At 46.8% G+C, this 25,215-nt stretch overlaps 1 protein-coding gene across 2 annotated transcripts in view; it reads right to left on the bottom strand.

Moving 5' to 3' along the window:
* The window catches only part of IFT46 (intraflagellar transport 46), a 77,000-nt gene extending 52,088 nt beyond the window's left edge, over positions 1–24,912 (bottom strand). Inside the window, exon 1 of one of the 2 annotated variants that reach the window (XM_073602515.1) lies at positions 24,722–24,912. In XM_073602515.1, coding sequence (XP_073458616.1) covers positions 24,722–24,751 — 30 coding nt within the window. In that variant the 5' untranslated portion in view covers positions 24,752–24,912. The remainder of the gene's footprint in view (positions 1–24,721) is intronic. The other variant, XM_073602514.1, reaches the window with a different exon arrangement.
* Positions 24,913–25,215: the final 303 nt, after the last annotated feature.

The raw sequence follows: 25,215 nt of genomic DNA, 5'->3' as shown, positions 1-25,215 counted from the left end.
AAAGTAGCGCAGGAACCTTTTTCTGGGTCGCATTGATTAGAACGGTTCCATTGCCGTTAATGGGGTGCGGCTTGTCATGCGACTTTAAACTCATGACAAGTGGCGGCAGTCTGAACCGAGCCTAAGTTAAATTTGAACTTTTATATTATTACAATTTGTTTATATTTTGCCTTGTTTGATATATAGTGAGATTGAATAGGGCATCTCAATACTGGGCTCTTGGGGGCATTAGTCACCTCATTTCTACATATTTGCTGCGCAGTACCACTTCTCTTGTACCTTGAAAGTGATTCTGATTCAGTATCTAAATGCACTTTATAACCTTCTATGTGTGCTCAACAACTTCCTATGCATGCCAACAACAGGCCCGCCACCTTAAAAAAATGTAGCCATGCCCATATTTTGCACAGCATTTCATCATCATCTTATAAACTGTTCTCCAAGCTGACATCCATGTGTCCTGGCAGAAGGTTCTAACTCTTCCCAACTCAAAAAATAAATCATTTTATTTAGGGTCTGGCTTTTATAAAATTAATACTTGTGGTATATAGGTCACCAAATAGTTATGTACAACATTGAACATTAGTAGAAGTAGATTTTCAACATGCCCCTACAGACAATTGTATTAATCCACAAACAACACCACTAGCAAGAACCTGTTCCTACTAGCAAAGTCTACCTATGTCCTGCAATGCCCGACACTGCAGTTCCTGCCCTGCGGTAGCCGTCCATACCCCGTATGTTTATGCTCTGTAAACCACTGTTGTATATATCACCTTGTTTATTCCCTTTAAAAAAGCTCTTTCTCAACAAAAATTTTTGAGAGAAAAGACAGATCATCATTTTAATAATTGTTAATATATTATGCATTTGTTTACCATGGTAAAACAAGGGACACCATTAGCACAAGGCATGTAGAAAAAGGACACAGCCCCGCCATGTCCCCAAGGATGAGGATCAGGAAGAATCAATACACAAGAAAATGATCGGTAACCCAAGTGCTTTTCTTTAATATATTTTCTTGATTTTTCAATATAACAAAATGCAGAAATATAGAGGTTACCGTATATACTCGAGTATAAGCCGAGTTTTTCAGCACATTTTTTTGTGCTGAAAGTGCCCCCCTCGGCTTATACTCGAGTTAAGCACTTTTTTGGTGCAAAGAATGACATTTTCCGAACAGATTTTGGGGCCCCGTATCTCAGGGCCACTTGGTGCTAGGAACCCCAAATTTGGTCTGGAAACCCAGTGGAACTAGCACTACAACATATCCAAAGCTTGGGATTCCTAGCATCAAGTGGCCCCGAGATATGGGGCCTCAAATTTGGTTCAGAAAATGTCATTCTCTGCTGCAGAAAAGTGCTTGGCATTTTCTGAACCGACATTGGGGTTCCGTATCTCGGGGCCACTTGGTGCTAAGAACCCCAGCTTTAGATATGTTGTAGTGCTAGTTCCACTGGGTTTGCATACCAAATTTGGGGTTCCTAGCACCAAGTGGCCCGAGATACCGGGCCCCAAATTTGGTCAACTGTGTCCATCTGCAGCAATGTCATTTCAGGACCCTTTGGGTCCAGAGACCCCAAATTTTGGCTGCACCTAGGGGGCATCTAGGAACCCTTAACTACTGAGTTTGAAGTTCGTGGGACCTCTGGCTGCAAATGGGCACAATGAGGCTGCAAATGGCCATTATTGACCCTCTTTTCCACTTACAGTAGCTGTGCATTTCTCACCCTAGGCTTATACTCGAGTCAATAAGATTTCCCAGTTTTTTGTGGTAAAATTAGGTGCCTCGGCTTATATTTGGGTTGACTTATACTCGAGTATATACGGTATATGAAAGACACAGTGCAGTATAACAGTTTTGGTAGTAGAATAGTAGATTTTTATTGAGGTCTATTGTACATTGAACCAAAAACCAAAAGAGGGACAACTGGGGAGGGAAGAGCAACAAACCAAGGGAAAAAGAACAATGATTGGGGGGGTGAAGACTAGAGATGGGAAGGCCTGGAAAAAGAACTGAAAAATTGGGAAAAAACATTTTTTTTTAATTTTCTTACAAAGCCACTTTATTTTTATTTTACTTTTTTTCTGGAAAAAAACAAAGTGTGTGTGGAATATGTTAATTTACAATGATATAGAATTGATCTATGACATAGTATTCAATCTATATAACATGAAGACCTTAAAGTGGTATTAAAGGTTCAGCTTAAAAAAAAGAAATAATTTAACCTGTAATACTTACCTGCTCTGTGCAATGGTTTTGTACAGAGCAGCCCTGAGCCTCCTCTTTTCGGGTCCCCCGCTGGCGCTCCTCCCCCATGACCAGTGTTCCAATAGCAAGCCGCTTGCTATAGGGGCACTGGTGTGTGATCGCTCCCGAGTCCTGCTCTATGCATCCATAAGACAAATAGAGCTGTGGCTCAGCCCTTCCCCCCGCTCTCTCCTCATTGTCTCACTAGCTGTGAGCTGTGGCTCCCCCTGCTGTCTCAGCCAATCAGGAGAGGGAATCCTGGGACAGCCGAGGCTCTTTAAACATCGCTGGAGCAAGAGGGGGCTCAGGTGAGTATTGAGGGAGAGCTGAGGAGGGAGCAGCACACAGAAGGTTTTTTACCTTCGTGCATAGAATGCACAAAGGTAAAAAGCTTCAGCCTTTATAACCACTTTAAAGAAAGATTTCTGAAACTTTATGTAAAAAGTCTTAAATTATTGCAGGTTCACTCAGGTAAAGACAAGCAAATCCTGGAATACAATTCAAGTAACACTGTACTTCTTAATGCTGTTCTCAAACAAAAGAACTAGGGGGTACTGCAGGGGAAAGGCTCCAGTTTAGTATACTTGTGGGCTCCATCTTGTACCTCCTACAGTTGGGAGATTGTTGGGATACAGTAGATATATAGGGTAAATTTTTCTGCCAAATTACTGTATTTTTCTCTCCATAAGACGCACTTTTTTGCCCCCCAAAAATGGGGGGAAATGTCTGCGCGTCTTATGGAGAGAATATTGACCAGGCCCCCCGTCGTCGCCGCCACCGCCGCTGTGTTAGAATAACAGGCCAACCGCTCTGCTCCTCTGCATGGCATATGTCACACTGTGGGAGGAACGAGTGCTGGCGGCTGTACTATGTACATGAGCTGCCTGGGCTGGACTGACTTAACTACATCACACAAGGAATCTGAACCCCTGCAGAGCAAACTCATCACTGTAATCTGTACATCAAGGTTTATTATTTTTAATTTTTATCTTTATGGTTGACCTGGGTTGAGGGAAGGGAGGGGGGGGTACTTTGGAGGTGTGGTCGGGTGCTTTGGAGGCCTAAATGTACCAGGGCTAAGAAATACTTTATGGATTGAAATGAGGAGGACAAGATTAAACCTTGCTATGGAGCGTAAAATATTGAGGTGGCCCCTACACCCCCCAATGTCCATTATCCTACATAATGCCAGTTACTTATCTTTTTATTTGATATTGGTCCTAAGGGGCAAATCTATGCTTATGGTTTCTCGCTTTTTTTTTTGTTTCTTTTGAAGGAAATTGGGGTTGGTCACCAGTTCTCAGGTATAGGTAAAATGTTCTTATCATATCCACTTCAGTTCAGGAAGATTTACAACACCTTCATGACCAGGCGATACGGCACTGTGTTACTTTAACTGACAATTGCGTGGTCGTGCGACGCTGTACCCAAATAAAATTGATGTCCTTTTTTTCCTACAAATAGAGCTTTCTTTTGGTGGTATTTGATCACCTCTGCGGTTTTTATTCTTTGCGCTATAAACAAAAAAAGAACATAATTTTAAAAAATATATATATTTTTTACTTTCTGCTATAAAACATATCCAATAAAAAAAAATTAAAAATCGAATTTCTTCATTAATTTAGGCCAATATGTATTATGCTACATATTTTTGATTAAAAAATAATCCCAATAAGCAAAAGTTACAGCGTCTACAAACTATGGGATATATTTATGGAATTTTTATTTATTTTTTTCTACTAGTAATGGCGGCGATCAGCGACTTATAGCGGGACTGCAACATTGAGGCAAATTGGACACTGACACTTTTTTGGGGACCAGGGACACAATACAGTGATCAGTGCTAAAAATATGACACTGGCTGGGAAGGGGTTAACATCAGGGGCGATCAAAAGGGGTAACTGTGTGCCTATCTGGTGTTTCAGTGTAGTGGGGGAGGTGCTTTTACTAGTGGAAGGCGTGGATTGGTGTTTCTGCTTTACAGGAACACAGGATCCATGTCTTTTGTTTGGACAGAATGACGATCTGCCGTGTTTACATAGGCAGATCGGTGTGCTGCCTGTGTACCGAACAATCAGCAGTTGCTGGTGGACACTGGGTCCATGGGACCCGCTGATCAGCTCCTGCTGTGTAGAATCATAGCAGGAGCCAGCTGCCGGCGGCACACACTTGCGACAATACCTGGAAGTGGAGGATCTATAGGGGGTGCTGATAAGTATTGAGCCTTTCCTTGAAAAAATTGTGCTAGGAAGCTGTAAATTGCAGGGTGTACTGGCCAATGTGTCTATATTCATAGGTGCAAAAATCAACAACCTATGATTTTAACTTACTCTTTAACTTACTCTAACTCTTTCTTTTTTAGGTCCAACGTGAACAAGGCAGCACCTCCAGAAAAATTCAATGTGGAAGAGCGTAAGACCATAATCATGTTCCTGTATTTCCAAGGAAAGGCGTGAAGCAGATCCATGATGAAATGTCACAAACTTTAGGTGACAGTGGCCCTTCATGTGCAACAGTTAAACGTTGAGTTGTCAATTTTAAAACTGGCCATTTCGTTGTTGAAAGTGAGAAACCCATTGGAAGGTCTGTTTCTGTCTCTGTGTCTGCAAAGTTCTGCAAAGGTGTCATCCTGTTGCATGACAATGCCTTGTCACACACTGCAGGTGAAACAATGGCAAAACTGACCTCCTTAGGCTTTCAAGTGTTGCCCCATCCACCCTATTTGCCCGACCTGGCTCCTTCTGACTATCATCTGTTCCCCAATCTCAAAAAACACCTAAAGGGACAACGATTTGGGAGTGTTCCAGAGGCAACTAATGCTTCAAATGAGTGGTTACGCCAGCAGTCGGAAGAATTTTATTTGCATGGATTTAAAAAGAGAAGTATGGGAATTTTTCTTCCCCATAATCATACTTACTTAGGTGGATGCAGCATCTGTCCGATGCTTCATCTGTCCCCCGCCATTTCTGCACTGAGAACCGAGCCACCAAACACCGCTGATGTCTCGGTTCTCTCGGCTCCCGGAGCAGAGAGCATCTGCCTGTCAATCAGCAGGTCTCCTGCTCTGCTCCTCCATGCTCACTGGAGTGCTGAGCTTTGGAAGGGTGGGGAGTGGTCGTCTCCGCTGCTCGCTGAGAGGCTGAGACGACCATCAGTCCAGGCACATAGCGGATCCAGACTCAGGATGACGCGGTTCGTGGACTTATTTGTGTGACATCAGCAGAGAGCAGACTTCAGACCGCTCTCTGCTGAAAACAGGTCACAGGAGTGCAAAACGAATTGCACTCCTGTGACCCTTAGGAGAAGCCCAGCCTAACGAGCTCAGGCTGGACTTCTCCTTTAAGAAGCAGCAGGACAGATGTCGCAAGTGCATTGAGTTCCTGCCGGAATATGTACAATAGTGTGGCAGTTACAGCTTCCTATCTCAATTTTTACTGGGTAAGGCTCAATACTTATCAGCACCCCTTCGTATATGTGATCCTGCGCAGCGCGCCTGCCCTGTAGCAGTAAATGTGCTATGGGGTGGTTAGCGAATGGTTACATTGTACATGTACAGTCCTTGTTATTACATTTTTAATAAAAAATATGATTTTAAAAAGCAACTTTCGTTTATTTAATGAATAATCGGTACTTTTATTTCAAGCATAATACTTTATATACATTTCACCTTCCCAGGGTAATAAAATGACTTTCCAATTTGTAAAACTCCTCCACACTCAATTTTTTTCAATTTTTCCAAAAACGTCTATTATTTTCTGGAAAAAAACAGGGGAAAAAAATGTTTTCTTCTCATGGTTTCAAAATTTCCAGAAATTTGAAATCTTTAATGAAGACAGAGGAGAAAAGAGTAACAACCGAGAGGGAAAAAATGAAGACTGAGGAGGGAAGAGTGAAGATCGACGGGGAAAGACAGACAAACAAGAAGGAAAGAGAGACAAGAGACGACCGAGGGGAAAAGAATGAAGGCCGAGGGCAGGGCCATCTTTAATATTGATTGGACCCTGGGCAAACATTTTCTTGCCCCCCCATCATCATGCAATTTCGCTCTCCACCTGCCTGCACACTATGGACTGGGGTGGCGAGGGGATCCATCAATAGACAGAAAACTCCTAGGGATCCTAGAACTCCTGGGATCAGTGGCAGTGCTGGGGGGAGGGAAGTGTGTGATCAATGGCAATGCTGATTTTTTTTTTACCAAGGAGTTTCAACACTGGCCACCAATGCTCTTCAGTTTGTGCTTGTGGGTTTGTATCTTGTTTTCAGTGTGTGTAGTCAGTTCGCATTTGTAATTCAGTGCGTACTTTATAGTACGTATTTGATTCCCAGTGCGTTCTTGTCCGCTCGTTTCTGATTTTCAGCTCGCTCTTCTCAGGCCTTTCTGTCTTTCAGTGCTTTCTGTTAGTTCGTTCTAACCAGCTGACCGTTTTGAAGCCATGAAGACCCTCACCCCGGACCAGAGGGTTTTTAACTACCGGCTGGCCAGAGCCAGAAGAGTGGTGGAGAACGCTTTTGTGATAATGGCCAGCCGGTTCTGCCTATTCCTTACAACAATCAACATGGCAGAATATAAACTTAACCATATAATCCTTGCATGCTGCATTCTCCACAACTATTTAAGGAGAAATTCAATGAACTATGTGGCCTCAGTTGGGCCTGAGGCCGGACTTCAAGAAGAAACCCTGATGGAGCTTGAAGCTGGCCGTCCTGGCTTGCCCCCCCAAAGTGCCCACGAAGACAGAAGAATGTAGAGTACTTTGTGGGTAGTGGGGCCATCGATATGCCAGAAAATGTTTAAGAAACATTTTAAAAATAATTTTTTTAGTTAAACTGAAATAAGATTTTCTTTGATTTACTGCTTGTGTTTCTTTTAGCTGTCTCCTAGGTTATCCAATGGGCTTTTCTTTTTGCCCATTTTCTTCCATAGTGCAAATATAATTTATTTGATACATGAGGTGACAATCTCTTCTTCAGCGAACTATTATGTCGTGGGTCTGCTACACACATACCTTGTTTTTGTTGTTAATGTATGTAATGCATTACTGATAAAAATATTCATCATTTTCAACACCATGAATTAATTTTTGGGAGTCACAAAAATGCCCTGATTGTTGCAAATTATAAAGCACTGTGGGGGTTATTTACTAAAGGAAAATCCACTTTGCACTCCAAGTGCACTTGAAAGTGCACTTGGAGTGCACAGTGGATTTACCTTTAGTAAATAACCTCCACTATCACTGTAAACACCAACTTAGTCCAAAAACTGCTATTGAGCATTGAAAGAAGAAGCCACACATTGTTGAGTAGAAAACTTTTTACTCTGTGCACATTCACATGTGCGTTCGAAAAAGGTTTTTGAACAAACCAACATATTGTTGTAATAACATTTTTGGTTTTGACAGTACAAATAGCCTTTTTTGTGTTAAACAGGCATGTTTAAAACCATAAAAAAAATACACAACTTACAACAGGAACTTACAAAGTTCAACTTTGATAATTTGAAGGCAATATCAGACATTAGTATGTCCAAACTGTGTTGATAGTGCTTCATCAAATGGGGTGATGTCACCCCTGTGAAAGACAAATTTTGAAGATGCACACAAATTGAGAGTCAAAATGTGTATTTCGCTCCTGATCCCATGCCTAATGTCAACATGTGCTAGCTCCCATCATGGGGGATCAATGGATGTGTTTCGGGGGTACAACCCCTTCCTCTCAACTACTTAAGTTGCGAGGAAGGGGTTGCACCCACAAAACGCGTACAGTGATATCCCGTGATGGCAGATAACACATGTTGACACACTGTGTGCATCTTTAAAATTTGGCTTTCAATATACTTCATAAAAAGATTCAAAAATTTTAAAAATATCAACAATTGGAAGAATTTCGGTGTGTTTTATATTCTGCCTAAAACATCAATGATGTTTTTGAGTCTTTTTTAAACATCATTGATGTCTTCCTTGATCTTCTGTAAATCCCGATTGCACACCATGATCTCGATGAGGACGTGTGCACTTGCACTTGTGAAATTAGTTTCTTCTTCCACAACATCCACATCACCTAAAATAAAAAAAACACACCATGTATTATAAATATGCAGGCATACATCTATTACCTGAAGCTGTTGTCTCAGACACTCACCTGTTGTGGTCACTATTTCGCCCACTTCATAAACCTCTCCTTCCTCCACAGCCTCTGGTTGTGGTGTTGGTTTTGCCCCTTCTTTATGAGGTTGGGGATCCCTGGTGTCTTCTGATGTCCTGATTCTTTTCTCCCCTATGTGAATAAAAAAAAGGTATACTTAGCACATAGGAATCTGAAACATTGCTTGGATGTGTCGTACAATTGTCTTTTTGGGCAGAGTTCCAAACTGAAGACATTTTTTTTCCCTTTCTAAAGTTGGAATACTTAACTTTTTTTGTACAATTTTCACACATGGAGACAACCTTAGTATCCACTGGAGCACCTGTGTGGGACACCCTAAAAAGTTTGTTCTGGTGTCCCACACTAGTGCTTCTGCGTCCAGATGTGTAAACAGCTGCTGAGTGTCCTCTCCTTACACTGAATCAAGTTTACATTTCATTCTAGTTACAAACCCATCTAGACAACAATGTACTAAACTTCTTTTAATATAAATAGGCCTGAACAAATGTAGTTAACCTGGATCTGCCAAAAACATCTTATTAGTGAGTAAACGAATGATGTTTACTATGCACGATTACTGTGCCCACAAACCTGAAAGTTGACATTTTAAACTGTACAACAGTAAAGAAAAACACATGGAGCAGCACAAACGTAATAATAATAATAGAAACACAGGACAAATACTTTTTAGAAGCAGTTTCCTGATCTTTCTGTACTGATCCTGCTCCCTCAATTTCAGGTCTGACCATCGTTTCCTCAGTTGATCCTTGGATCGTCGTACCCCAAAATTCCTGTGCAGACTTTTCACAACTTTAGCCATGATCTTGGCCTCTCTCACATTTGGGTATGGGTAAGGTCCATGCTTCCCATCATAGTAGGCCCTCTTCAAGATGTCCACCATCTCCACCATCTCTACAAAGGACATATTTGAGACCTTAAATCTCCTCCGGGACCGGGACGTTCGTGGCTCCGGGCTTTCGTTGTTGCTGCTGCTGTCTGCATGCACTTTCTCCGCCATGTGCTCTCCCACTGCGCCAAAAGAGAAGGGGCGGGGAATATACTAGATAGAAGGTCAGGGGTGGGCAGAGTTTCACGCATGCGCCATGTATATAAAGTGCAACACGCGTGCATCGTATGTACGCTCTGCCAGCGGAGGAAGGAGTAGCTGAAGCGCCGATCGTGATAACGAAGGTACAGTTTTAACTTGGTGCATCAGTGGCCTATACTGCTTATAGAATGAGGCTTATATTGGGACAAGATTAGGAGAGTTTAGCCTGACATTAGGGTTTGTCTTGTGAGAAAATGGATGGCTTCAATAATCACATCTTCCTCCCCCTATTCATAGACAAGTACAGGGAGCTGCCCTGTCTGTGGCAGGTGAAACACTCGCATTATAATCAAACAAAAGAGGCAGGCAGCACTGGAGAAACTGAGTTTGTGAAGCCGCAGATCCCCACGGCAATCATCCCCTATTTGAAGGCCAAAACTGGTGGTCTGAGGAGCACTTATAATAGGGAGAGCAATAAGATCCAGGATTCCCAGAGATCAGGAGCAGCAGCAGATTACATTTATGTACCCAGGCTCTGGTACTATGAGAGACTTTGTTTCCTGTGGGCCTTCCAGCCAGGAAGAAGTGGAGGAGCCCAGCTTGAGCCAGGTATAGCATTGTTCTACATATTTCTTATCATAAAATTAATGATGTTAACTAGATGTTATTATCGATCACTAATTTCTGATTTAATAAAGTGTTTTACATAGCAATGGACAGTAGTGGCCAAAAATGTTTGGGACAAGAATAAAAAATGCTGGGCTCAGAATGATGATGTCTTTTCTATTTGTTAACATTCAATTTGCAACAGTCATGAGCTGAAAATTGTGTGTGATTGATGAACAAAAAACTAAAACTATGTCCCTTTTTCATACACAGGAAAGCCTCAGCCAGGAGGAGGGTGTGGAATGTGGGAGCCAGGAGGTGGCACGGCCCAGCAGCCTAACCGAATCCCAGGTCCCTCCCCTCCACCTTCCAACCAAAAGGCCCAGGAAGGGGAGGAATGTGGAGGAGGCAGCGCTTGGGCTGATTCGGGAGGCTAATGCTGCCCTCAGAACCACCCCCACTCTTCAAGAGGCATTTGCCTCCATGGCTGCATGCAAAATGCAGGAAATGGAAGAGGGCCAACGCCTCATCTGTGAGGAAATTATGTATCTGACCCTAAATAGGGGCTTGAGGGGCCAACTCACAAACAAAGCCCACCTGTGTGAGTTCGACCATCATCCTCCTCCTCCTCCTCCTCCACCTCCTGCCACAACTCCAACACCACAGCCACAGCCTGGAAGGAAGAGTGGAAGGAAGAAAAGAGTGTGATGGCCTGGGTTCAGTCTGGTCTGACAAAAGACGCAGGTTGTTGTATGAGCACAGCCTGGGGACATATAGGTCATCTGCTGCTGTTCCTGATCTCTTGGAGTCCTGGACCGGATTGTGCTCACTATTATATGGACTCCTCAGGCTCCCAATTTTGCCTGTAAAATAGGTGATGTGTGCCCTGGGTTACAAAGGCTTCACCAATTTCACCAGTTTCCCCAGCGTTGCCTTCCTCTTTATTTTCTTATGACACATAATAAATGGCTATTTTTGATTCACAAATACTTGCCTGTGTGTTTTAGTTCAAAAAGGACAGTTTGTTTGTGAGTAGGCAGGTACATTTCAAAAATACAATGTCAAATTAACAAGGGACACCAACCAACCTCCTTGAGGTTTAAAAAATACAAGATAATAATGGTGTTGTGGTAACTTGACACACAAAACGAAAAAAAAAAAAAATAGTATGAAGATTACTAGAAAAAATAAATAAATAAAAGGAGATCTTGATAAAAAAAATCACTATAAAAATAAATACAAAACATTATTATGGAGATCTGACCAAAAAAATAACTAATATTATTCAGGAGATAACGAGAAATAATAAAGAAATCAGTTTGTCAGAATTCTGTGTGAATATCAGCAGCAAAACAACTTCATTATTCTAGCATTATAAAGAAGAAGAGAATGCGCTGCATTAAAAGATTTTAAAATTTGCAGTGTGACAAATGTGCTACAGTATCGCACAAAAGTGAGTACACCCCTCACATTTTTGTAAATATTTTACTACATCTTTCATGTGGCAAAACTGAAGAAATTACACTTTGCTACAATGTAAAGTAGTGAGTGTACAGCTTGTATAACAGTGTAAATTTGCTGTCCCCTCAAAATAATTCAACACACAGCCATTAATGTCTAAACCGCTGGCAACAAAAGTGAGTACACCCCTAAGTGAAATTGTCCAAATTGGGCCCAAAGTGTTAATATTTTGTGAGGCCACCATTATTTTCCAGCACTGCCTTAACCCTCTTGGGTATAGAGTTCACCAGAGCTTCACAGGTTGCCACCTCTTCGCCTCTTCCACTCCTCCATGACGACATCACGGAGCCGGCGGATGTTAGTGACCTTGGATGCCCCACAGATGCTCAATAGGGTTTAGGTCTGGAGACATGCTTGGCCAGTCTATCACCTTTACCCTCAGCTTCTTTAGCAAGGCAGTGGTCATCTTGGAGGTGTGTTTGGGGTCGGTATCATGTTGGAATACTGCCCTGTGGCCCAGTCTCTGAAGGGAGGGGATCATGCTCTGCTTCAGTATGTCAAAGTACATGTTGGCATTTATGGTTTCCTCAATGAACTCTAGCTCCCCAGTGTCAGCAGCACTCATGCAGCCCAAGACCATGACACTACCACCACCATGCTTGACTGTAGGCAAGACACACTTGTCTTTGTACTCCTCACCTGGTTGCCGGCACACATGCTTGACACTATCTCAACCAAATAGGTTGATCTTGGTCTCATCAGACCACAGGACATGGTTCCAGTAATCCATGTCCTTAGTCTGCTTGTCTTCAACAAACTGTCTGCGGGGTTTCTTGTGCATCATCTTTAGAAGAGGCTTCCTTCTGAGACGACAGCCATGCAGACCAATTTGATGCAGTGTGTAGTGTATGGTCTGAGCACTGACAGGCTGACCCCCCCCCCCACCCCTTTAACCTCAGCAGCAATGCGGCAGCACTCATACGTCTATTTCCCAAAGACATCTGGATATGATGCTGAGCATGTGCACTCGGCTTCTTTGGTCGACCATGGCGAGGCCTGTTCTGAGTGGAACCTGTCCTATTAAACCGCTGTATGGTCTTGGCCACCATGCTGCAGCTCAGTTTCAGGGCCTTGGGAATCTTCCTATAGCCTAGGTCATCTTTATGTACAGCAACAATTATTTTTCTTCTTCTTGGCAATGAGGTGCCATGTTGAACTTCCAGTGACCAGTATGAGAGAATGAGAGTGATAACACCAAATTTAACACACCTGCTCCCCATTCACACCTGAGATCTTGTAACACTAACGAGTCACATGACACCGGGGGAGGGAAAATGGCTAATTGGGTCCAATTTGGACATTTTCACTTAGGGGTGTACTCACTGTTGTTGCCAGCGATTTAGACATTATTGGCTGTGTGTTGAGTTATTTTAAGGGCACAGCAAATTTACACTGTTATACAAGCTGTACACTCACTACTTTATATTGTAGCAAAGTGTCATTGCTTCAGTGTTGTCACATGAAAAGATAGAATAAAATATTTACAAAAATGTGAGGGGTGTACTCACTTTTGTGAGATACTGTATCTCCATTACAAACGCTAGTTTTACCAGAACGAGAGCTCCCGTCTTGTACTTGATTCAGAGCATGAGTGGAATTTTGTGCATCGGAATTGTGTACACACGCTCAGAATTTACGACAAAGAATTTTGTTGTCGGAAAATTTGAGATCCAGATCTCAAATTTTGTTTGTCAGAAATTCCAACGGAAAATGTCCGATGGTGCCTACACATGGTCGGAATTTCCGACAACAAGCTCCCATCGAACATTTGTTGTCGGAAATTCCGACCGTGTGTACACGGCATTACAATGACCACCAATGTAAGGGGATTTACACTGACCACTAATGTAATAGGAGCATTCACAGTAACCACCAATGTAAGGAGGGACTTACATTGACCACTAATGTAAGGGGGTCCTTCCCACTGGCCACTAGTGTGAATGAAAGGATTCTACACCAAGCACCAATGTAATGAGAAGATTTACACTGACCACCAATGTAACTGAGACATTCAGCCTACGTTCACATTTGTGTGTGTTGGGAACGCATGCAAAATCGCTCTCCTGACACCACAGAAACGTGCTGCCCTTTGGCAGATACACAGCAGTGCCATTAATTGTTAATGACACGGGGGCGTGGCCTGGAGAGTGATGGGGTAGGACGGATTTGATGAGAGCTCCGCTGCCCATACAATCCTGCTACAATCCGGGCGATCCTAACCTCTCTGCGGTCATCAGCAGGCCAGCTTTGTTCCCGACCTGGCCATCGGACTGATCCGGCCGTTTGGAGCACCATCCGCGGCCGCGATCGCCGGATCTCCCCGCCCGGGGACGGCCTGTAGGATAGACCGCGGCTTTGGCCTAGTCTATGGAGCGGCGGCCATCTTGCTTCACCCGGCGGCGGCTCCATCACAATTCCTGGCCGCATCCTGCTCCCCAAAGACCCCTGAGTAGCTGCCTTGGCCACCGGACCACCTAAGGACATTACCACAGCAACTTTGTGCCCTATAGAGGCTGGCTGGAGGGTCTGAGGCCCGACCTGCTGCCTGGAGCGGCGGCCATCTTGGTACACCCGGCGGCGGCTCCTGCACATTTCCCTGCCACAGCTTGCTCCCCGGAGACCCCGGGCTGCCTGTCCTGGACACCGGATTGCCTGTGGGCACTGCCAGGGATTTCCTACGCCCTGTGGCGGCTGGCTGGAGGGTCTGGGGCCCCGACCTGGTCTCTAGAGCAGCGGCCATCTTGCTGCACCTAGGATCACCTCTGCCCCTGCAACTCACTTGTGGAAGATTCTTAAAGCAGTATCAGCAGCGGGTCTTTAAGCCGACGGACTTCTTCACATGCACCGCCGATCATCCCGGCCAGCCAGAGGAAGGGGTAAGAAGTTGAAATTTCCCCCCGAACCGGTGGAGGCGGAGGCGGCCTGTGTAGGCCGCGTGGGGCCCGGGAGGCGAGCCAGTGGCGGCATGGCGTCCCAGACAGAGCAGCCAGAGCAGTCCCCCTCTACACAGCCAGGCCTGGCTGAGGTCTTGGCTGCTATAGGAAATTGCCAAGCCTCCCTTACTACCCTTACCTCCAAGGTAGATGCCGTGCAATTAGATGTCGGTCTAATAAGACTGGACATGGATAAAATAAGGGGCAGACTTTCTGATGCCGAACAGCATCTGGGGCAAGTGGAGGACACTGTGGAGTCTCATGGAACAGACTTAAGGGCCCTGCAAACCAAAATTAGAGCACTGGAATATAAATCCGAGGATGCGGAAAACCGTAATAGGAGGAACAACCTCCGTATTGTAGGTCTGGCGGAAGGAGCTGAGGGGAAATGCCCGACGGAGTTTATTGAAGGCCTACTACGTTCCCTCCTACCAGGGGCTCAATTTTCACCTTTCTATGCGGTGGAGCGGGCTCACCGGATTCCTCCCAAGCCGGGCCCCCCTGGAGCACCGCCACGCACATTTATCCTAAAGTTTCTGAACTTCCGTGACAGGGATGAAGTGCTCCGGGCTGCTAGAGTGCAGGGAGAAATACGCCATCAAAATAACAAGCTGCTCATCTTCCCTGACTACTCTGTAGAAACTCAAAAGCTCAGACGCTCCTTTGACCAGGTGAAGGCAGCCATGCGTCTTAAGGGCATTCGATACAGTGTTCTGTTTCCAGCACGATTGAGGGTTCAAGACGGGGAAACTACCAGATTTTTTACCTCCCCCAGGGATGCTAACGCATGGCTGGAATCATTGCCCCCCAACCACTAAACGCTGCAACATGTTCTTCAGTTCTTCTGCTCTGAATATTGGCCGCTGATTGTTCAAACTTTGACAGGGGACTTAATCTTGCACCCGTTGTGCCTTTTGTACTCCCTGTCAGTATACAATATAAGTGTTGTGCCCCTGGCTGTGCCAGGAGATATCTACTCTCAAGCTTGCCATTGTTTGAATCTACTGTGGGATAACCTCTTTTGCCCCTTACAAGATGTTCCTGAGATGTTGGGACCTTTTAGAGATGAAGATTACCTATGTTTACTGACTTACTGCAGCAATGACCTGTTTGGCTCTTTTGGAAGCTCAGATTTCAGTAATTCCTGAAGGAGGGTCACTGGCGGACTCTAGTGACCATTACACATGGTGCAGGTTCACTTCTCCCTCTTTTTTCACTTGCATGTGATATATACCTTTCATTATGACTGCCTAATGCTGGAATTCCAATCTGGGAGACAATCAATTGATAACTGCATTAGAAGGAGAGAGCGTTTTGCCAGATTGTCTGCCTAGAGTATGGCATACCCTGTATTTCTGAGCTGCAGGATGACCCTCCTCATCTATCCTAAACAGAGAACATATTTTATTTTATTTTCATTTTTTCTATTCTTCATGTGCTGCTAGTTTAATCCACATATCTACTCACCCACATTGGTCCGAAATGAGACGGTCCGAAATAACCTTTGTTGGTTGGAACGCTATTTCTCTCCTAATTCTTATTGGCGGCGGAGTTTCTCGTTACCTTACGTGGACAATCCTCTCCACTAAGGGTCTATACCCACTGGTTCACGCTCCCTGAACTTGGGGTTTTATTTTTCTTTTTTGATGTTTGGGGAACAAGGCATTCCTAGGTTGGGGTGGGGGATTCGGGGTGGGGGGCAGGGTTCAATGCTGGGTTTGTTTTTGTTAACACTATTTTGTTGTTTCGGGTGCTTTAGATATGACGTATGTTTGAACAGAACCATTTACACAGTACTATGTAGAACAATACATGTGTGGCTGGACTGGGATGCTGCCTGTCTGGTATGTTACATGACTGCATATCCATTACACATCACACTCCATGGCTGAGATAAAGGTAATTTCATGGAACGTTCGGGGGCTTAATACTGCTGTTAAGCGTTCCCTGGTGTTTTGTTTCCTTCGCTCCCACAATCCACAAATCTGTATTCTCCAGGAGACACATCTGCCGCAAAAAAAAAACGGTTTGCCTTAGGAAAGCCTGGGTGGGCCTTAATTATCATTCCACCTTTTCCACCTATGCCCGAGGGGTTAGCATCCTGGTTCACAAGACACTACCGTTTAGGCTGATTGAGGTTAAAACAGATAAAGAAGGGAGATTTGTTGTTATACATGCTAATATATTTGATAAGAATGTGGTACTAGTTGGGCTTTATGTTCCTCCGCCAGCATCTGGCAGGGTCCTTCACGAGATCATGCAAATAGCGGTGCAATTTGATACCGCATTGGTATACCTCATGGGGGACTTTAACATGGTTCCACTGGTGGAACTTGATCGGCTGCAATCCTCGGCTCGGGACACTCCGGACCTCAGGCAGTGGGCTGAAACTTTTGCCCTCACTGACGTATGGAGGCACTTGTACCCGACATTGAAAGTTTTCACTTGCCACTCAGCCTCACACAAAACGCTATCTAGAATTGATCTTGTATATGCTTCAGGCCCTGCATTGCAGTATGTGCATGACCTATCTGTGCTTCCCAGGGGAATTTCAGGTCACGCACCATTGTGCTTGACACTGACGCTGTCTGTTCCACCAGGGACTCGCCTGTGGCGTTTATCCAGATTTTGGGCTAATGATGAGAGACTGTTGGGACCCCTAATGGCCTCTATCTGCAATTTCTGGACGGACAATGCTGAATCAGCTGCCCCTCCTGTTATATGGGACTCATTTAAAGCTTGGATACGAGGGGAGTATGGGCATAGTATCACTCGGCTCAAACGTGAATCTACTCGCTCCCTGAGTGAGCTGGAGGCGCTGGCGGGCAGGTTGGAGGCTGAATACGTTTCCGCTCCTGGGGAGGACCGGTATAGGGCGTGGAAAAAGGCACTGCGTGACCTATCCACCACTAGGATGGCCCAGACAGACAAGGCTTTGTTATACTCCGCTCAACGCGTGTTCGAGCATGGTGGTAAAAATGGGAAGCTTCTTGCGTGGCTGGCTAAGGGAAACATACCTTCAACCCCCATAGGTTCCATTAGAGACCATACTGACCAGATCCTTACTGCCCCTGCTAATATTAACGACCGTTTCCGAGAATACTTTCAGGAGGTTTACTCCTCTAGAGATGTTGCATCGGATTCATCCATGTCCTCCTTTTTTGACTCCCTGTCTATCCCTGTGTTGTCTGAGGAAGCAAGGGAGGGGCTGGAGGCTGACATCACACTTGAAGAGATTCAGGTTGCCATAGGACATCTCAAGGGAGGGAAGGCCCCGGGTGCAGATGGGTTACCATCTGAATTTTACTCCAATTTTTCTGAACTACTGGCCCCTAAGTTGACTTCACTGCTTTCTAAATTTGCAAATCTGCCAGCCCTACCTGACTCAATGAATGAGGCGGTTATTGTACTGGTTCCTAAACCAGGAAAGGACCCTCTTGACTGCGCATCGTATAGGCCCATCTCGTTGCTTAATGTTGATGCCAAGATTTTTGCTAAGGTCTTGGCCACCCGACTATCCCATGTAATAGAAGACCTAGTGGGTATAGACCAGACGGGATTTATGCCAGGCAAGGGCACAGATATTAATATTAGGCGCCTATTCCTTAACTTAGCAACATCGCATGACAACACAGGGTCCAGGGTTGTTGCCTCTTTAGATGCCGAAAAGGCTTTCGACTCTGTTGAGTGGAAATTCTTATGGGAAACTTTGCGTAGATTTGGATTCGGCCCTAAATTTATTCACGGCGTACGTTTGTTGTACCGATCCCCCCGGGCACGGGTTCGCACCAACAATTGGGTCTCAGACTCCTTTGCTCTGTTTCGTGGTACGAGGCAGGGATGCCCGCTCTCCCCCAGCCTGTTCGCCCTGGCGCTGGAGCCTCTGGCAATTGCCATTAGGAGTGCACCGGATGTTCTGGGCCTGCGGGTGGGTATGATGGAAGAGCGCCTCTCCCTCTATGCCGACGACGCATTATTGTACCTTAATGATGCTGGACCCTCTCTTCAAGCTGCCCTGCGTATTTTTGACAGTTTTGGTGGACTCTCGGGAGTTAAGATAAATTGGACCAAATCAGTCCTATTTTTTATAGATGATGAGGTTAACTCTGGACCCCTCTCCTCCCCACTACAAAGGGTTAGGGAATTTAAATATCTTGGAGTTGTGATCACTAGGAATCTCTCTGATTTTATCGTTAAAAACCTGACCCCTGTCCTGAACACCTTACGTTCGAAATGTGCTGCCTGGGAGAATCTTCCTCTGAATCTTCTGGGTCGCATTAGTCTCCTTAAGATGATGATCCTGCCCAAATTCAACTATCTGTTTAGGAACTGCCCGGTCTGGGTCCCCGCCTCATTTTTTAGGGAAATTGACCGTATAGTGGGATCCTTTATTTGGTCGGGGAGAAACCCTAGGTTGGCACGTACTACGCTATGTTTACCTGCAGACTTGGGTGGACTTGCCCTCCCAAATTTCCAGTTATATTTTTGGGCAGCCATGTTGGTGACGGTACACTGGTGGTTCCAGGGTTCTAGATTCAATGTGGCAACCTGTCTCGAAGCGAATATTTTGGGTTCCCTGATGGACCTTCGGAATTTTCCCTATAGAGGACCCAAGGCATATTGTGAGACCCCTGGGCCTACTAGAGCAACTTTGAGAGTATGGGAAGCGGCTAGGCGCAGATACTTGAGACCTGGCCAATTGTCTCCAGCTCATCCCCTATGGGGGAATCCACGACTTAAACACTTCCGTAAGATACCGGACCCACAGGTGTGGGCCAGATATGGTGTAACCTTGTTGGAACACGTAATGTCTGGGGGTCAACTGCTCTCCTTGCATGAGCTTACGGCTAAATTTGGACTGCCCCATTGGATGGGGTTCCGGTACCTACAGCTGAGACATGCGGCCAGGGCTCAATTCCCGCAAACTCCCCTGTTACAGACGGACCCCATCGAAGATCTCCTATCTCCTGGAGACTTGTCTAAACCCCTATCCTCTCTATATAATGCGTTGCTGGGAAGAGATTCCCCTAAGATTAATGAATTATGGGAAAGATGGCGGGCTGATATCCCGTCGCTGGATAGGGAGGGATGGGAGGACTGTCTAGAGTATGGCCCGAAATTAGTGATAGCATCCAAGGACAAACTGATTCAAGTTAAATTTATACACAGGGTCTACTATACCCCGCAGAGACTCCATCGCATATTTCCTGAGAGAGACCCCATGTGTCCTAAATGCAAAGTCCAAATAGGCACATTTATACATATGTTCTGGGAGTGCCCAGTTGTTGCACTGTTTTGGACTAAGATTATAGGTGAAATCAACTCCAGATTGCAGACCTCTATTCCGCTCTTGCCGGCCATGGCGTTGCTGGGGATACATGATGATGAGCAAAGGCCATATCATCTTAAATTACTGATTTCCTTCCTTCTTTTCTATGCCAAAAAAGAAATACTCATGAAATGGATAGATTCTTCCCCTCCATCCTTTTCAGCCTGGGAGGCACAGATTGAGGCAGTGATCCCCATGTATAAAATGACATATATAAACCGTGGCTGTCCGTGGAAATTCGAAAAAGTTTGGGCTCCGTGGATGGCCTCGTAGAGAAACATTCAGTTCACTACGTTTATTTGCCCCAATAGGGAAGGGCTTTGGAGGGTGGAGGGTACTTGTTGAGAATGGTACTATTAACCTTACGTATTGTTTGCGGGTTTTGCATATTAATTTCCCTATCCTCAAAAATGTAATATGTAATGTATTGTACTCTGTTGAATGGTATTCTGTAACTGATTATCTATTACAACAATAAAGCACCACTGTTTTTGTTAAAAAAAAATTGTTAATGACACCCTCACACATCTGCTGACATGTGACGTGTGATTTTGAAAAAGGGTTAGGGACTTTCTTCCTCATTTCTAGCACATAGAGCAGCCCATTGAAATAATTGGGCTGCCCTACACGCGACCTACATCTTTATCCACCCTGTCAATACACCTTTGCATCCTAAAACCCCTGCTAACCTCTGCACCCCAAACCTCCCCCATCCTCTCCATTCCAACCCTCCACCCCTTTAACGCTACCTGCCTCCTCTGCTCATCTTTGCACCCACCTTCCTTACCTCCATACATCCCCTCTTTGTCCAGTGTCCTGTGCATCCCAAAACTATAATTACTTCTCAGCCTTCCTCTGCAAACCCCACACTACCCCCCCCCCCCCCCACCATCAATTTGCTTGCTTTTGCAGAACAGGCTGATGTTAAGCTGAATGACCACCATTGCAGGCAGGACTTTCAAGCATGCCCCTTCATCTCCCCCGTGGGCAGCATTCAGTATAGGTGATAGTGGATATGACCTCAGGGGGGCATGGTATACATATGAATGCCTCCTGTCTGCGTTTTTTTACAAATGAATGCAGCCGCTATTTACATATCAATTCCAGAACGATGACTGAGGGGAAAAGAACGACGGGGAAAAGAACGATGGCCGAGGGGAAAAGAATGACAGGGAAAAGAACGACGACCGAGGTGAAAAGAAGGAGGGGGAAAAGAACGACGGCCGAGGGGGAAAAGAACGACGGCCGAGGGGGAAAAGAACGACGGCCGAGGGGGAAAAGAACGACGGCCGAGGGGGAAAGCCTGATGAGGAAATGACCGAGAGGGAAAAAAGCGACGATCGAGGGGGGGGGAAGCGATGACAGAGAGGGAAAGAAGGTAAACAGAGGAAGAAGAACAGCTGGCACTAGACTGCTATGCAGACAAGACTTCCTCCTCTCTCTTACTCCCATAGATCAGTATAAGGTGTCACCATCCTATCCCGTTATCTTTGTACACTTACCTGCAGCCTCTCTGTGTCCCTCTTGTCCATCCTGCCCGCCTCGTACAGGTAAGGCGGCTCCCCGGTTACCGACCTCTATCAAATCGCCGAGCAAACACTATGGACTATTTACAAATGAATGCAGCCGCTGTTTACATATCAATGCCGGTTATTTACATATAAACACAGGGTCTACAGGTGAGTCATCTGTACACACTAGGGCAGAGCTGTGCAGCCTTAGCAGCAGCAGCACTTCACACTGAGATATCAGGACACAGCACGGGACTAAAACTTCAAGGGGCAGGAGTTATTTAAACCAGGATAGTTAGCAAGTATGAAGTAGCTGCTTTGGGCCCCACAACAATGACAGGGCTCAGGGCAGCTGATCCTTTTGCCCTGCCTTAAAGACAGCCCTGGCCGAGGGGAAAAGAACGACGGCCGAGGGGAAAAAGAACGACGGCCGAGGGGAAAAAGAACGACGGCCGAGGGGAAAAAGAACGACGGCCGAGGGGAAAAAGAACGACGGCCGAGGGGAAAAAGAACGACGGCCGAGGGGAAAAAGAACGACGGCCGAGGGGAAAAAGAACGACGGCCGAGGGGAAAAAGAACGACGGCCGAGGGGAAAAAGAACGACGGCCGAGGGGAAAAAGAACGACAGCCGAGGGGAAAAAGAACGACAGCCGAGGGGAAAAAGAACGACGGGAAAAGAACGACGGGGAAAAGAACGACGGCCGAGGGCAAAACCAACGACGGCCGAGGGGAAAACCAACGACGGCCGAGGGGGAAAGAACGACGGCCGAGGGGGAAAGAACGACGGCCGAGGGGGAAAGAACGACGGCCGAGGGGGAAAGAACGACGGCCGAGGGGGAAAGAACGACGGCCGAGGGGGAAAGACTGATGACCGAGAGGGAAAAAAGTGACGATCGAGGGGTGAAAAAAGCGACGACCGAGAGGGAAAGAAGGTAAACTGAGAGAGGAAGGACAGCTGGCACTAGACTGCTATGCAGACAAGACTTCCTCCTCTCTCTCACTCCTATAGATCAGTATAAGGTGTCACCATCCCAGGGCTGGTACAAGGGGTGGACGGAAGGGGCAGATGCCCTGGACGGATCAATTTATTGTAGGAAGGGGGCGCAGTGCTGGCAGGCAGTGTGTTCTTAAACTTTGTGGGCAACAAGTGACTATCACACTGCAGCGCTGCACCTGCTTGCAAAGCTGTGCAGAGGCGTACTAAGTGGGGGGGCGGGCCGCCCCAGATACCACACACTGGGGGGGGGGGGGTGTCAGGCCGCCCCCCCCCCCCCCCCCCCAGGGATTGAAGCGGTGGCAGTGCTGCGGATTTAGGCAGCGGCACAGTGGCAGGCACAGGCAGGGAGGACGATCTACATTGTAATGCAAGGGGGAGGGGGTGTGCAGGGTGACACCACTGCACCTACCATCCCCTCCTCTCGTGGCCACAGGCTGTCTGTGCGATCCCAGATGTCACACAGGTACAGCCGAGCAGCAGAGTGAAGCCGCCTCACCCTCCTCTCTGTTCGTGTGTAAACCGGGGGAGGCGATTTGCTGAGCATGTGCCGCCGCGCTGATCTGAGGTACTGAATGGGGGGGGGGCTGCACACTGCACTGAACGAGGGCTACACTGAATGGGGGGGCTACACTGAAGGGGGGCATCTGCACTGAACGGGGGGCTACACTGAAGGGGGACATCTGCACTGAACGGGGGCGTCTGCACTGAATGGGGGGGCTACACTGAAGGCGGGCATCTGCACTGAACGGGGGGGCTACACTGAAAGGGGGCATCTGCACTGAACCGGGGTGTGTGCACTAAACAGGGGGCTACACTGAAGAGGGGCGTCTGCACTGAAGGGGGGCGTCTGCACTGAACGAGGGGCTACACTGAACGGGGGGCTACACTGAACAGGGGGTGTCTGCACTGAACGGGGGGCTACACTGAAGGGGGGCGTCTGCACTAAATGGGGGGGCTACACTGAAGGGGGGTGTCTGCACCGAAGGGGGGTGTCTGCACTGAACGGGGAGGATACACTGAAGGGGGAGGATACACTGAAGTAGACCAGAGGTGCGGGGTGCTGTGTAATGTAAAGGAGCACAGGAGGCTGTGTAATGTAAAGGGGCCCAGAGGTCCAGGGTGCTGTGTAATGTAAAGGGGTCCAGAGGTGCAGGGTGTTGTGTAATGTAAAGGGGCCCAGAGGTGCAGGGGGCTGTTTAATGCAAAGGGGTCCAGAGTGCCGTGTAATATAAAGGGGTGCAGGGTGCTGTGTAATGTAAAGGGGCCCAGAGATGCAGGGGGCTGTGTAATGTAAAGGGGCCCAGAGGCGCAGGGGACTGTGTAATGTAAAGGGGCCCAGAGATGCAGGGGGATGTGTAATGTAAAGGGATGCAGGGTGCTGTGTAATGTAAAGGGGCCCAGAGGTGCAGGGGGCTGTGTATTGTAAAGGGGCCCAGAGGTGTTGTGTAATGTAAAAGGGTGCAGGGGCTGTGTAATGTAAAGGGGTCCAGGGGCTGTGTAATGTAAAGGGGTCCAGAGGTGCAGGGGACTGTGTAATGTAAAGGGGTCCAGGGGTGCAGGGGACTGTGTAATGTAAAGGGGCCCTGAGGCGCAGGGGGCTTTGTAATGTAAAAGGGCCCAGAGGTGCAGGGGGCTGTGTAATGTAAAGGGGCCCAGAGGTGTTGTGTAATGTAAAAGGGTGCAGGGGCTGTGTCATGTAAAGGGGTCCAGGGGCTGTGTAATGTAAAGGGGTCCAGAGGTGCAGGGGACTGTGTAATGTAAAGGGGTCCAGAGGTGCAGGGGACTGTGTAATGTAAAGGGGCCCTGAGGCGCAGGGGGCTTTGTAATGTAAAAGGGCCCAGAGGTGCAGGGGGCTGTGTAATGTAAAGGGGCCCAGAGGTGTTGTGTAATGTAAAAGGGTGCAGGGGCTGTGTCATGTAAAGGGGTCCAGGGGCTGTGTAATGTAAAGGGGTCCAGAGGTGCAGGGGACTGTGTAATGTAAAGGGGTCCAGAGGTGCAGGGGACTGTGTAATGTAAAGGGGCCCTGAGGCGCAGGGGGCTTTGTAATGTAAAAGGGCCCAGAGGTGCAGGGGGCTGTGTAATGTAAAGTGGTGGGTGCGGGGGATCGCTGGACTCCAGGTTAGCATGACTGGGGGGGGGGGGATGGGGAGGGGGTCCAATGTAAGCTCACCTTACAGATTTTCTGTAAAGTGAACTTACAAATTAACCATTTGCTGACCTGGGGCTGCAGCTACAGTATTGTATTGTTTTAAATGTTTTCTGGTTTTGAAAGGACACAGACTCTTTCTTTATAGGGGGGGCGCAGTTTGCCATCTTCGTTATGGGCACCAGATGGCCTTGTCCCAGCACTGCACCATCCTATCCTGTAATCTCTGTACAATTACCTGCAGCCCCTCTGTGTCCCTCTTGTCCATCCCGCCCGCCTCGTACAGGTAAGGCGGCTCTCCGGTTCCCCAGTCACAGTCCTCTATCAGATCGCCGATCAATCACTATGGAGACGGCGGATGCTACACAAGGGGAGAGATGGCCGGAAGTGACGTTGCGGATGAGGAGGGCGATGTGAGGTGTGCGGAGAGTTATGCCATGTGACACATTCGTCTCCTCTTCTTCTGTATCCAATGAAAAGCTGTACCTGTACCTACCTACTTACTGGGCATGCGCCATTTCCTTTACTTGCAAGTAGCAGCGCAGGGGGCCGAACGGCGAAAGTATATACATGAGTTCTGTGTGTGCCCGCCGGACAACTGTACTATGTAAAAAAGGGGGTGGTTATCTGACAGATGTCATCGCACAGGGGAGACGTGTTTATACATCCTTTCCCCCCTGTTGCAGTTTGCACTCAAAAGAACTCTGTACCTGTACACTGACATTTCACACC

The sequence above is a fragment of the Aquarana catesbeiana genome, linkage group LG10 (assembly GCF_042186555.1).
Source record: "Aquarana catesbeiana isolate 2022-GZ linkage group LG10, ASM4218655v1, whole genome shotgun sequence".
Lineage (NCBI taxonomy): Eukaryota > Metazoa > Chordata > Amphibia > Anura > Ranidae > Aquarana > Aquarana catesbeiana.
This window is presented reverse-complemented; position numbering and strand designations above follow the sequence as displayed.